Below are 14,967 nucleotides of genomic sequence, written 5' to 3' on the forward strand. Positions count from 1 at the left end.
TGATTGCCTCTGCCTCCCTCGTCGTCTCTTTATTCCTTCCATCTCCTAAGAAGAAATAGATTAAAGCGGCATAGAGAAGAAGTAATGTCGGCCTCTGCTGTGTGATGTAGCAAAATACCAGAGAGGTTTTGTAGAAAGTAATATCCTGTGGAGAAGAAAAGCAAACATGGATTTAATCTTTAGTGCAAGGCAGCATGATCATTACGATAATAATGCTTCATATATTATCTATTGACTGCTCATTTGTCATAGTAAAGGGAATAATAGAGTGGAGCTATGCAATCTCAGTGGACTGTGAGGGCAGATATGTGCATTCTGCCTGTTTTACAGAGACGGAGCTGCTTTTAAAATTACGAAGGAATATAACTAGGAATACCTTAGTTTTCACTCTCATTTTTGTCTGGCTATCTGTCCGTCCATTCATCCAGGAGACAGGAAGTGGCCTGGTTCTGTCGAGGGCACAGAACATGACAGAACACCTGCCCTCACTCCTCACTGGTGTCACACTCATTATGGTCCCTTCATCAACAATCTGGTGCCACTCTCGCTAATGTCCCTTCATCACAGAGCTGCCAACATATAAACAAACCATGATTTAATGACCCATGACATCACATCTGTTTGTGTGTGTGGCTCTATCATGTAGCAGTATGGCAGACACAATTACTAAAGATGGATCCTTCTGTCACTTGGAAGGTCCCATATTCTCTTTGTCTTACTCTATTATATCCTCTGTGTGTGTGTGTGTCTCTGAATGTGTGTGAGAGACAAAGAGAGAGTTATCCTCTTTTATAGAGTGACCAGATTAACAAACTAACTTTGAAATGAAGATGACTTTGAGGTATGTTTGCAATAGCGCTGGCCAAGACACCGGAACATGGAGCATACATTATATATTGGCCCATTAAGGCATATTAAACATATATTAAAAATTTCACACGTGAATAGGTACTCCGTGTATGATTGATGCTTCTCATACTGGGCATGGAGCTCTGTCTCAGTAAGAGCAATGATGATTGGCTGCCATATAATGGGTTTTCATAGGCAAATGACTAATGTATTGGGCAGTCAGGGAAAGTTTTAGTATGGAGGTACTTGTGTGTCTATGTGTCTCTCTGTGGTGGGCACAAGAGCAAGTAAGAGTGTAACTTTGGTGTGTCTGTGTGTGTGCGTGCTCCAGCATTAATGAAGCCCATTTCCATGGCTAGTTTAATGGCAGACTATACAGTCACAGGCAGACAGAGAGGAATTAGTCCCATTTATTGATGTTAAAAGGGTTTGGACATTTTTAATAGATGGGAATGAAAATAAATGACAGTAAATGAAGCAAAGCTGCATATATTTTATTATTATAATGCAATGCACCTGCTGGGAGACACGCCTGGCCTCATGACTGACCTCAAATGAAAGCTTACAAGGGTCACCTAAGATAGTTCAAAATTAATTAATTGGTTGTACCCATTTGTCACTGTTCATATGTCCACATATAATGTCCATGTAATTGATGTCATTCTAACATGATTTTTAAGTGTCTGGTGCGCATACAGGGCTCATTGATTTAGGTTTCTTTAAAAAACAGTTTTTCTCCTACCTTTGTCTTGAGGGTTTGGAACACAACTTGATCCTCCGCCACCCCTGAAAGAAACAAATATTTTATTCACGTTATTTACAGAATTTATGTTCATATGTTTAATTTCCTCCCAGTGTGAAAGCCTTTACTGCAGTCTGTCTGTGGTGTTTCTCTCCCCCCTCTTCTCTCTCCTCTGCTCTGCGTGCCTCACCAATGTACACGCAGCTCAGAGAAGAGTCAGGTGAACTACTCAAGTTGACAACAACTCGTTGTGTTACTTTTAAATGCAATAAAAGCTTCCCAACAAGAGTAAATTCTTAATATAATCCCACCTCCAATAGACTCAACTCGTGACTATGCAGGAAACCAGGAAGCTTGTACTTTCAGGTACTTTTCAGGCTTTTTTTTCCTGTTTCCTGTTTCATGTTCACTTTCAGGCGTAAAACAGCATTTCCTGATTTTGCTGTGTCAAAATTACGAAGACTTTAAATAAAACAAAACAATGGGGAACTTTTACTGTGAAAAATGTAGGAAATTAAATAGTCGCTCAATTCATAACAAGTGTGTCATGTGTGGGTCAACTTAGCGTGATCACTGAAAAATTGTAATAGTCTGTTAATTTATAGTTTATCGTTAATTCTAGGCATAAATTAAAAATTAGAATGTAATACGTGTGTAAAATGAGGATTCATTGGGGGGGTTCATATACTGCATAATCATCATTTGTGTTTTCTCCTCAATTTTCCTTTTACTTTATTTGACTTTTACTTATTGTTTCCTTTTTTTTTTTTACCATTTTGACATGTGTGTACCATTTGGTGGATGTTTTTTACGCAAAGCACTTTACAGTCCCATATACACATGCAGCTTTTAGCAATACATTACTTAAATCTTCTTCTAATGATTATTTATGCACTCAAAATAGTTCAAAAGAAAATGAATTAAATCATAATTATTTATTTCTTTGATAGACTTCAATTTCTTTTAGCCTCTCCATTTTTATGATTATATCTCTGAAGATTAAAGAGCTAAAAATGTATGACAAGAAACTTAATTACAAAGTGAGATTGATAGAAGCTGTGCAGGTCTCACATCACACACACACAAATTAAAGACTTAAATGTTAAATTTTTTGTCAATTTACAGCACCATGAAATTACACGCCACAAATGGCTCAATTATATTCAAATGAGGTCTCGGTGGAAATTTAAAAATGAGAAAGGAAGGGAAAAAAATGCGTGTTGTGCCAAAGTGCTATGCATTTCAGATCTATATATATGTAGGTTTAAGTGTTGTGTTTTGAAGAATGATATGAGTCGTGCCCTGAGGGACACTTTCTAAGTCAGATTCATCACCCTCCAAGATCTGCTGCTGCTGCCTCTCTTCTTAGATTACACTATTGTTAGTACCTTGATGAAAAAGCCTTCCGACAACTTTGCACCTGAAGTAGGCAGCGGAAGAAGTCACAAGTGGAAAAGTTAAATTAGATTGCACACCATGTGTTTGCTTCAACAAACTGAGTAATGAGAGTTGTAGCAGGCCTGAGATCCCAAATGTCACCATCTATAGCGTTATTATCACACTATGAGCACATACAGAATGTGTGAGAACGAGGTCATTAATATGAGCTATTGTGGCAGTAAGTGTGGTCTATCCTGCTTGCAGCCAACAGCATAAATTAATTTGTATGTTTAATGTGTATATGTGTTTATTTTAGATGTGTGTGCTTGTTTATGTGTGTGCCTGAAAATGTCCTTCTTAATGACCTGAGACAGTGCAGTCAGTCATCCTTACCATCTGCTGGTACTGGCACATAACCCATCTGGTCAAGCATAGACAGATGAATCATCTAGTTGGCTTCCAGACCCAAACTTCACCTCAAACTGCAGCTCACATCATGTCTGCCTTTACAGTTCAGTGAGCTTGAGAGTGTTTTATCACCCCGGTCCCTGTGGCCTAATCCAGAGTTCAGCAGCTGTTTTCAGTTTTTATGCGACACCATGTTTCTGTCAAATGAGTTGATGGATCCAAGAGATGTTCTCAACATCTATCTAAACTATAATAATAAGGATAACTTAAGAAGAGGTTTGCGTAGCTGCAGATGTACTCAGTTTTTCTTGATTGTGATCACTATTCTTGTTTGGGTGTTAAACATGGGTTAGTTGTTGAGACATTTAACCACATCTGTCAACATCATGGTGGTGCAAGAGGAAAACTTAGGGGATCACCGAAGTCTGTACTGGGGCTTTTCCAGTGGCACCTTTGGCAGCGTCAAGTCAAACCGTGCCACACTGATTTGCATTTGCACTTAAAACGAGTGGTACTGAGTCAGACCCAAGATGGACTCTGTCTGGAGTGGGGCCAAAGCAAGCCTGACCCATTGATGTAAAACAGTAGCCATGCATCAAATTCCCCCCCTGTCACAGAACTGAGCTTCAGTAATAGTATTGCATACATCTTTCCTGCTGGAAAACTGTGCAAATCGAGATATTCCTGTATTCTACTCACTACCATCACTGCACCAACAAAACAGGATAAACACTGTAAGGCATTACTGGTTGGCTCTATTTTTTTGTATGCTGCTCTCAGTCTTTGTATGCTTTGTGAAGTGTTTCAAATAATGGTTTAATGTTAGGTGCACTGGAATGGGAGATATTAGGCCGAGCAGCAGAGGGCCATTAAAAAGAAAGAAAATGAATACCAGTGGACCATTATTCTGTTTCTCCAGTAAATGAAGCGACTAACAATCGAGTAGCTCTGCAACAATTCCTGAAAGTAGATCTGAGACACTCTTGGTTAAGCCATATTGTCTCCAGTAGCGCACCCGACAGTGAGTCCAAGGGCATCCAGAAGAAAAAGTGGCAACAGGCTTAGAATTTCTAGATAGGCTTCACCGTGAAGGCTAATTAGACAGAAAGAAGTGGCTTGTCAAGGAAACCACTTCAGATTCCATTTGATAACTGCCTGTCTTTGAAGCGCCCATCACTAACCAGTGATACAGCTTCTGAAAGACTTACGTGTTTATTATTTCTATATACTGTAAGTCCTCTGTGTATGAATACATAAAAAATGGCTTGATTGCACACAGCAGGTTATAGTAACACTTGAATGAGCACTCTGTCTTCCAAGGCTGATTTGACTTCATACCACCTCATTTCATAGCTTCTAGCTAGTTAATAAACTTAATTTGTCGTCCGTTTAAGCATGTTTTTAGGCATTATGGTTAAAAGTTTAATATTTGTAGTGTCTCAGTGAAGAAAGACATTTATGTGCTGGATTAGTTTTTGAAATATTTGTTTGATAAACATTTCAATATGGGAGTGATAAATGTGCCTCAGAGCCTGGCCAACCGGTTGCATCTGTGGATCTGGCACAGGGGCAATCGGAGGTTTATGATTTGGCGTCCATGTTTCTTCCTCGAACACTTGTTTTCTCTCCAGCACTCAGTTTCTGTCAACCCCCTAATTTGTTGTTCTCCTTTGCCTCTCACACCATGGATCTCTTTTGAGTCCTTTCTCTCTAACCTCCCACTTCCCCTTTTTTTCCCTCTTGTTCTCCCCCACCTCCCTCTGAAGCGTGACTCACCTCCCGGCTGTGTTTCTATATCTTTTTGTCCTTCCTGCTTCTATGTCTTTGTCAGTCTTCTTTTTTACTCTCTTACTCTAAGCTCTTAAGGTTTCATTCTGCGCATACAAACTGATATCACAATACATTTTTTTATCTTATTTACGTATTTGTGATGTTATTACATATTTGTGCTGTGAGGGATTTTGTTTATGCAGGAAACACAAAAGAAAACTAAGCAAATTCTTTGTGTATGCGTATCAATATGTGTTGTTTTTCCTGTGAAATCCCTTCATTATTCTTCCTTTAAGCTCCTGCATATGTTGCAATCATCTAAACTTTATCCTTTTGTAATGGTTGTACATCTGAATGCCACCAACTATGTTCCCTGGTTTTCCTTGTTGCTATAATGGAGCATCATAGCAAACAGTTAATTATTTGTTTCTGTGGCCTCTGCAGGCTTCCTCCTGTTTAGTCCTCAATTAACCCTGCTCAATAATTGGCTGGGCTTCCCGTAGAGAAATGAACAGTATTCCAACTTCAAACACACTAATCACAAAGACAGCGTCAGTAGGTGGTCGTGTGTGTGCCTGTGCATGCACACGTGGGTGCGCTTGGCCGCTATCTGCCCTTGCCCCTGGTGACGGGATGTGAGGCAAGGAGGAGAAGGGAGGAGCTCAGCCCTGTCATTGGGGAGCGCTTATCGCACAGAACCAGGAGACTCACATACACACACAAACACACAGAGATGCATGGACAGTGGTGCGTACCTACACTCACAGGCGTCCACTGACACAGGCACACAAACACACACAACATGTGAGCTCATTAGCACGCATAAACGGGTGTAAAATCACACATGAAAGGAAGCAAAGTGGTTCTGATTTGATGAGTCAATTAATTGATTAGCTGCTCGACAGAAAATTAATCGCAACAGCTTTATTTTCATCATAAATTGAATATCTTTGGGCTGTTGGTCAAATAAGATGGCAGTTTTAAGATATAATCTTGTAGATATACATCAGATAAGATACATATATTTAAAGAGTCATTGATACACTGTAAATATAAACTACCAAAATGAGTGTGTATATGTGATTTTTTTAAACATGACTAAACTCACTAAAAATAGACAATTGACCCTTTTCCCATTCCCTCTTTTTTTTTGATTTGCACAAGAAAGCCAAGACTCAGCTCATGTGTATGCAGGGGAACGGAGAGACGTTTTTAACAGTTTCTGTCTTCAGGGCTTAGTACTTTTGTAGCTTCCATCTGAAATTTTGTCTGTCTCCTGTGTTTCTGTTTGTACTTTCAGGTATCTGCTTTATGTCACAGTTGCATGTTCATTTTCGATCAGATACGAGTCACCGGCGTTATGTGTCAGTCACTGCTGATTGGAACTGGAGCCAAAAAATACCCATGACTGCTGCAAACATTTGACCTGGGACTTATTGCCAGTTGTACCCAGAGTCACACAGCAAGTTTTTGTTATATATGTTTTCTTCAAACTATAAGGAAGACAGGAGTTGTCGCTGTAATTCTAATATTGCATGCTGGGAAGTCTGCTAAAATGCTGATCGTGTTTCTATAGAAACTTCGTTTAATGAGTTGATTGAATTGATCTGTTCAGTGCATTCATTCAACTCATCATTTCAACTTAACTCATCTTGTGGTCTGAAATGTTCTGAATAATAAATACTAGAAATATTTTTAGTTTAAGTAACTTAAATATATAAAACTTGTATATTGTATAAGATGGTCTCAATGAGAAAAGATTAGTTAATTTCACTGAATCACTAAATGGCTTTATGATCTTTCACAGTGTAGTTAACATTAATCATTGCTTGCAGTTATAACACACACTTCTTGTGCAGACACACACATTTGTCCCCTGTGCTCCACTGTTCCTGTTCACTGCTCCTCCAGGATTATGGTGAAGGGTCTGAGGCCAATCCTCTGTGGCATCAAAGAGATCTCACACAGCTGATACCACATTAGCCTTCACTCTTCTCCTCTTCCTCCCGCCCTGCAGCTCCTCCTCCTGCTCTCCTGTCATCTGCCCTCTGCATGACTTTACTCTCGTTTTTTCCACCACTTCTTAAATATTCTGTCCTCTCACCCGTGCCTGGCCTCTTTCCTCTTCTTCTCCTCAGCTGTCCTTTCCACGCTCTCCACTCCTCTGCTCCTCCTCCTCCTCATCTTCTTTCCTCCTTACTCTTCATCTTCCCTGAGTGATAGGAGCGAGACAGAGACATGGCAAGGCAAGAGGAGGGGAGACAGCGGAGAAGTCACTTCATCAACCACAGTCTGATAATTCATCAGCAGCTGTTTAACGTGCTGCTACTTTGTCTTCATTAGCGGCCGCTGGTTTCGCTTCATAAAAGTCATTAGAAAAGTTGTTATCAAAAATCCTGCAACACTTTGTCCACGTACCCTTGCGCTCATCTCAGGTCCTCGTTTAGAGAAACAGAAAGGGTTTCTTTCTGCTATTGTGATATGATCAACTTTCTTTTGAATATTGAAGTTGCAGGAAATTACAGGCTATGTAAAACCTCTGCACAGAAATACAGTTTTAGGTGATGAAATCATTTTTACTGAGGAGATATTAAATGAGCCGCATTAAACAATGGACGTGCGATAACAATGTTTTATACAGAATAGATTGATGGCTCTTTGGAATGAAATGAAAATGGATGCATAACCATTTGAAATGAAACCATTTCTACAATGAATTCATTCTGCAGCTTATCAGATCAGAGTGGGTTATAGTGTTTGCCACAGTGCTAATGGAGGGTACAGAAGATGCACGTGGGATGAGCACAGATGAGAACAAATACATAAAAAAACTGTAACTTTTTGCAAATTACAACTTGTGCATGGAAAACATATTTAATTAAAACAATTTGTCATTTGAAAATACTTTCTATATAAACTAATGTTATCACATTTTAGGTAGCCTCAGTATGAGTCTGACCTTAACCCCTTATACTGGAAAGATGAGCTCCGCTAATTTCCCACATCATTTTCGAAGTCGCCATTCAGAATGTGTTAGAGGTGGGAGGCTGAGGATTCAAGGATGCATGCTGGGTGGTTTCAGCCCGTCCTCTACAGAAAAATGGCTGTATAGCTTATTTATTTTTATTGTTTGGTGCAAACTCCTGTGGCCATAGTAATTAAGATGGGAGTAGTATAAGCAATGAGAAAGCCAGTGTAGGAAAGGATGGGTCAATCACAGGACTCTGATCCAGGAGACTGGGGTTCATGATGTGACGTGCCTTATGTCATGTGACATCATGTACTTAAGATCCAGTATGTCTGTCGCTGGTACTTCATAACAACAACAGCAGTCATACATGTAATTTTGGGAGTTATTGGCAATCAACCTATTCCGTCTTTTAGGTATGAAGACATGTTGGTGGTTTCTAGTTTATTCAAAAAGTTTGCCATAGCTGCAATATGTGATCATATTTTGATGACAAACTTTTATCTGAGGGAGCTACTGGTCATAAAGAACACAAATGACATACTGTAGATAACAATCATTCATTTTTATTTAATCTAAGACTGTGATTAGGCTAATTGTTGTTCAGCTTTTTTCTACAAATTTAAACCTGAAGATAAAAAAAAGCGTCTTATTTGTGAATAAAATTACATATTAAATAATGTTTTTACATATTTCAAATACACAAATATTTTGTTATAAATTAAATCATATTTTTTCAGCTCAGTAAAATACAGATGATAAAATACTCACAACCATTTAAATACATATTTTAAATACATTTAATTGAATTGCTGGTATACAGAGTTGTGAGTCTGACTTTTCTGTTTTTTCACAGATAACTACTGGAACGCCGCATCCTTCACCACCCCATCATCCTACCTGCACTTTGCCACCTTCCAGGGTGAGACCAGCGCAGACATCTCCTTCTATTTCAAGACCAGCGCGCCCTACGGAGTCTTTCTGGAAAACCTGGGCAACACCGACTTCATTCGCCTGGAGCTCAAATGTAAGATGCATCTGAGTGATTCTGCGTGTGCATGAGAGTCATTTCTCTCTGTTTGTCTCACTCACTCTCACTCTTTATCTAGCCCTGTGTGATGTTTAATCCAGCAGTCAGTCTGATAGCGTTGGGTGCAACCTGTCACCACTCACACACACATACACGTACACACACACACACACACACACACACACACACACACACACTCAGGAGCACATAGACACACAGCCTGATGCAGAAGCACACACCAGTCAATTGCCTTCCTGATTATGGTGCACTACTTTGTGTGATTGCGAGAGAGAGCAATCATTTATTTAAGGTAATTGGTGTGTGCAATAATTATGTCCATTATGAACCTCTGTTTAACCAAATCACCCATTTTCAGGGATGACAAAACACAAGCTCTTGCTCACACACATACACACACACACACACATTCAGTGTCTGTCTCTCTTTCTCTCTCTCTCTTTTCAAAAAATCCTTCTTGCAAATAGAAGCATTTGAATCTCTTAAAAGTTCACCCTCACAACCTTTTCCACCACAACACGCAAATACACACACATGCACAATGCTCAAACTCACAGTATGTACTTTCTGCTGCCAGAGGTGTCTCTCACATTAAAAAAACAATAACTGAAGACGCAGTTTGATCACGTTGTGAAGTAGCGGAGGGGGAGTTGTTATCTTCACTGTTACACAACCACTATAGCTGATGAAAATTTATCTGATGCGACTCAGGTAGAAGTTGTGTTCATGGATGAGGTAATTTTAAAGTTTCAATCACGTCACATTTACTGACATCGTTTTCTCAGTTAAATAGCAAGTGGAAATGCACTGTTACCTTCAATAAATTATGGATTTCACTGCTTTGACTGTTGTTGTAAACATTTGGGATGATGTAAGTGCACAACTCAACAAAATATATAAAATATGTCTCATGTTTTTAAACATTTTAATGCAAAAATGTTACATATTATAGCTTTACAGAGGAAATCTTGCACATTTCATGTGGATGGCCAATCAGTGCTGATGGTAAATGTAGTGAGCTGATGCAGAAAATTCCTCAGCATGTGCTATATTGATGGAGAAAACTGACTTTTCCTGCTCACAGAGCCGTGCAGCAGTGCCTGCATGTACCAGGATACATTGCAGGCAAGCTTGGCACTCCCACACCCATGTTTCCATGTTATTACCACCCTAGTTTTGTTGGCCAAAACACTGAATCTTGAATTTGAAACTGGAATGAGTTTTAGAAACCCCAAAACACTGTATTTCAAAAAGTGTTGGGTGAACCGAATGAGCACTGAATAATTTTCTAATTACTAATTTTTTGAGGTTTCTAAAGATTAAAAATTCAAGTTTATCCAAAGAATGAAAGTATATTACCTCAACAAAAGATTGTGGATCAAAACAAATTTGTTAAGTTTATTTCAAAATGTAAATGTTTGAATTTGATTCAAAACTCAAATATCTAGTGAAGGTAGTTCAAGTTTTCTCAACTTTTTTACAGAGTATTTAATTAACTACATTTATTATATCAACATTAACTGGACATGAACATGAAAAGTGCCAAATTTTCCATTTAAATGAGTAAATTGTGTAGGGAGAAGAGAAGAACAAAACTTTTAAATACCAAACAATGGACAGCTTTGCACCAACCCGTTCTACATTCTCCAAGTCCTTTCTGAGACTTATGATTGACATGTCATGCAGCAGATTTCTGTGATCTTAGTCCAGCGGCTACAAATTAACATCCCAGCGGCCTCAGTGGAGCCGCTCTGATCAAGAATGTTAAAATCTCAGGCTGCAAATTAATCGACGAGCTGCATTGTGAAAGGGGTTCCTGGCACAGCATGGCTGTCGATAGATGACTAATTGCATTTCATTGGGATTCAAAGGGATTTGAACATTTGGTGTCAAACGCACTCGCTTACCATTTACTGCTGGTGTGCCTGGCCCCTCGTTTTGTGTCAAAATGCCAACCAGTGAACAGACACAAAGTCGACAGATGATTTTTTGAGCCAAAGTGCTTTCAAAAGCCATTACACTGAATTATGTGAGCTGGTTTGTAGCCTAAAAGTTAAGTAAGCTTTTTATTTTCTTTCTTATTGCTAAATTAGCATTTGCATAAAGTCAAGTACACAAGAAAAAACTATACTGTACATGCAAGTACAGTGAGAAGTTTCCTAAAGGGTATTTGTATTTGTCTCCCAAATGTGCACACAAAAACACACACAAAGATGCAGTAAGTATCTTGTCTGTCATGGCTGCACAGCAGGCCAGAGGAGATAGGGAGCGTGTGTGTGTGTGTGTGTATGAGTGTGTGTGTGTGTGTGTGTCTCCCGAGGCTCTCAAAATGCCCCCACATCGATTTCCTCTCTCCTCTCCCTTGCTATCATCTTGCATTTTGCCCCACAGCACACGTTTAGACACACAACCGCCAAAACAACTTGCGTGCACACAAACACACACTCGCACTCGCAAACACACACATAATCTCTGCCCTCTCGTCGGTGCAAAAACTGTATCTGCTGCAATCCCGTCAGGGCATGAAATGACTAGCATTAGGCCAGAATAGCATAGCTGTGCTTTTGGAGGAGCTCAAAGCACACACACACACACACACACACACACACTTGCAGATACACACATGTGCGACCTTGTGCAAAGCAGACATTACTGTGACCTCAGGAGACTCAGGTGGACACTGTTCCTCTTTGAATCTAAACAGTAAGAAGTGGGCATCGACACGTTTGAGAGGCAGCTCTTCAGTAGCATGTGAGCTGGACTGGTAACAGGATTGAGGACAGATAGAAAGGTCCCAAAATACAGAAACGCTTGACTTCTGGGGCTGCTCTGAAGCTCAGTGGAAAGTATGTATGTGCCATGTTTTGACCCGTTAAGTGGCTGCAACATCAGTGATAGTCTTGCCCAAAGGTTCTAAATGTTTTCAGTCTGGGATCTAGCTGAGAAATGTACTTTCCTTCTGGAGACCTCGGCTTAAAAAATCGCATTATTGCCTTTTTAATGTGAAGACCAGACGGGCACAAAGTGTACATCTGAAGTTGAGCTGTAGTCTGTGTAGCTCAAGCTTTTAAAGGTGCCAGATGTCCTCCTGACTTGTTAAAGCAACAGCTAGTTATCTACTATGGACAAAAGAAACAAGCAGCTTGGGTTGGGCCATAGTCATCGTCCAGTGAGCCCTTTACCATTGTAACATTGTGATTTAAAAGCCTTGTGTATTTGAGGTAGTGTCCCCCCTCAGAGTTGCCACAGTTCCATTTCTGACATGAGGGAGAGAGTTTATTAATTTCATGACAAACAAACTAAGTTAAGGACTTGTGGTGCTGAGATGAAGACCCTTTTAGACCTCGAAACAATATACTCGTCCATTGCAATGTTTCACTGTGGACATCGTCATATACCCTACAAGCCACCACTTTATTTTATGATGCACATACAAAACTTAAGACTTAACTCTTTATCTAACTATACTCAGGTTGTTTGCTGATAAGTTTTGTTTATAGACGCTTTTTGTTTCAAAGAGATGTTTAGCTTTTGAGAAGTTGCTTTAAATCTCGTTTCAGCGTCAAAAGCAGCAGGTTTGCTGTGGCACTGTGAGCTTGGCTCGCATTTAAATAGCTTCCCCCTTAAAGGGGGCCAGTCTGTTCCAGCCGTCCCAGGAGGGAAGAACACAGAGCAGAAAGGCTAGCACACAAACAAGAAAGAATTAGCAAGTGTAACAGGAAAAAGATCGAAGGGATAATACACTGCCAGCCATGTGAAAATAGATGAACAGCAAAATGAAGCTTCACATTAGGCAAACACACACCCACATATATGCACACCCACAAGAGTAGCAATCGTTCACACAGAGACACACACAATACACAATCTCTTTCACTATTTATCATTGTTTGGCTGTGCTGTGCTGACGCATAATTTAGAACTTGGCTCTTTCAGCCTACATATTAAAAGATTAATAGAGAAACAAATAGCGAAAATAAAAAGCTCTGCTGGGGTTTCTGCGGGCCAACATGCAAGTATATCTCACACACACTCACTAATTACACTCACACACACATCAACACTTATGACATCCATCACAGCTATGCAAATAGATGAGGCGAGCTTTGTGCTCTGAGGGCACTTTAGTTTTCATTCCTGCCTGTGGACAGAGTATAAAAAGGAAAGTTGTAGGGCATCCATCTTGCTTTGCAGCACTGCTAAAACAACACAAACAATCAAACACACATACACTCACATGCCGTTCAGCGTTGCTATAGCAGCATATTGTTTTTACTGGTGTATTCTGATATATGTTTGGCTTTCTCTCAGCATTTAAAATAACTGATGTCGCTCCTCCCTGCCCTGCAGACTTGCTCTGTGCATACAGACATCATTAATTCAGTGTACTAAAGCCTGTCAGAGGGCTTACACTCTGTGCCTCACTGTGTGTGTGTGTGTGTGTGTGTGCATCTATTTGTCTGCATGCTGCTGTGTGTGTTGTGTTGTGTACTGTGGGTATGTTTAAGCACTTTTTAAGATTTATCTTATGGGTTAATGCACTCAGCACATCCAGACAGGCTTTTGCTGGGATGATTTCTCGTCTCTTTGCATCTCATCTAAGTAGAAATGATCATGTCCGCAAGTAAAGGGATCAAGGAGGAAAGTAAAGAAGGGCGGGAGGATGGAAGGAAGGGAAAAGTGACTGATCAGGAATGTAAGGGAATGCAAGAAAGCAAGCTGCAAACGAAGAAACAAACAAACAAACAATGAAGATATAATGAAGGAAGGGAGGGGAGTATAGACTCAGGGGACGGATGAATTAAAGGAGGAAAGAAATGAAAGAACAAACAAACAAAAGAACAAAAAGAAATAAGAGAAAAATGAAGGAAAAACAAACAGGACAAAGGTGAGAAGACAGACATTAAATGTGTGCTGCTGAAGAGATGCAGGAGGTAGAAGAATGGAGACTATATAGCTGAAGTGAGAAAAGATCGTTAGATGAAAGCAATATGAAAAGGAGAAAACGGCCAGGCATATTGATCAGGCAAAGGGAAAGAAGAAAGTTCATTTCCCCATTGACCACTACATAAAATTATCCACTCTAATATCTGAGCCTAATGAAGCCATAATGAAGCAGTAACACATAGAGCTATGAAGAGGTTATTTATCATCTCTATGACTGCGGCGCACTCCTGCCAATAACCACCATATGGCACCACCCAGAATATATAGCTTTTATACAGCAGCCTCACAGTAGTACCAAACATTAAGAAAAGAGTCAAATTGGGTTTTAATTTGACAAATGCAAATTATCTCTCCAGCAGCCTTCATTGTTTTCTCATTCTTTTCACAGGTCAAAGTGAAAGGTTATTTTGCAGTGGCAAGCATTCGTCCACACACAATGAGCATGTCAAATACAGCGACAAATCAAACTCTGATTAAAACTGTCCAAACTAACAATGTCTTGCATTTCAAAGAGATAAGCGAAATGCCACTACGTTTAAGATTCATTCATACACAGTGATAAAGTATGTCTGGTTGGTAGTGTCTCAAACAAATGTTTAAAGCCCTATTGTTACACGACTAGTATTACCTGGGGACCTTAAGTAATTTGTGATAATTGCAAAAGTCATCTGTGCTTCTCTTGCTTCTCGCCACTTGATGTACCTCCCTAGGTTGGCGCCACTCTCTGTCTGAATCTTACATTTTGCACAGCAGCAACCTGAAGAGGCTGAGATGACCGCCCTCGCTCTCTCTCCTATAGTCATCATCATTCACCAGATATGCAAAAATCACAAAAAATGAAAATTGAGAAAATGC

At 39.8% G+C, this 14,967-nt stretch overlaps 1 protein-coding gene across 2 annotated transcripts in view; it reads left to right on the forward strand.

The window, feature by feature from the left end:
- cntnap2a (contactin associated protein 2a) overlaps positions 1-14,967 on the forward strand; it is a 421,874-nt gene that overhangs the window by 356,423 nt on the left and 50,484 nt on the right. For both annotated transcript variants that reach the window (XM_084710438.1, XM_084710437.1), the window contains exon 18: positions 8,974-9,144. In XM_084710438.1, coding sequence (XP_084566564.1) covers positions 8,974-9,144 — 171 coding nt within the window. The remainder of the gene's footprint in view (positions 1-8,973; positions 9,145-14,967) is intronic.

The sequence above is a fragment of the Lutjanus erythropterus genome, chromosome 21 (genome assembly GCF_056507025.1).
Source record: "Lutjanus erythropterus isolate fLutEry1 chromosome 21, fLutEry1.hap2, whole genome shotgun sequence".
In the NCBI taxonomy this organism is placed as follows: domain Eukaryota; kingdom Metazoa; phylum Chordata; class Actinopteri; order Lutjaniformes; family Lutjanidae; genus Lutjanus; species Lutjanus erythropterus.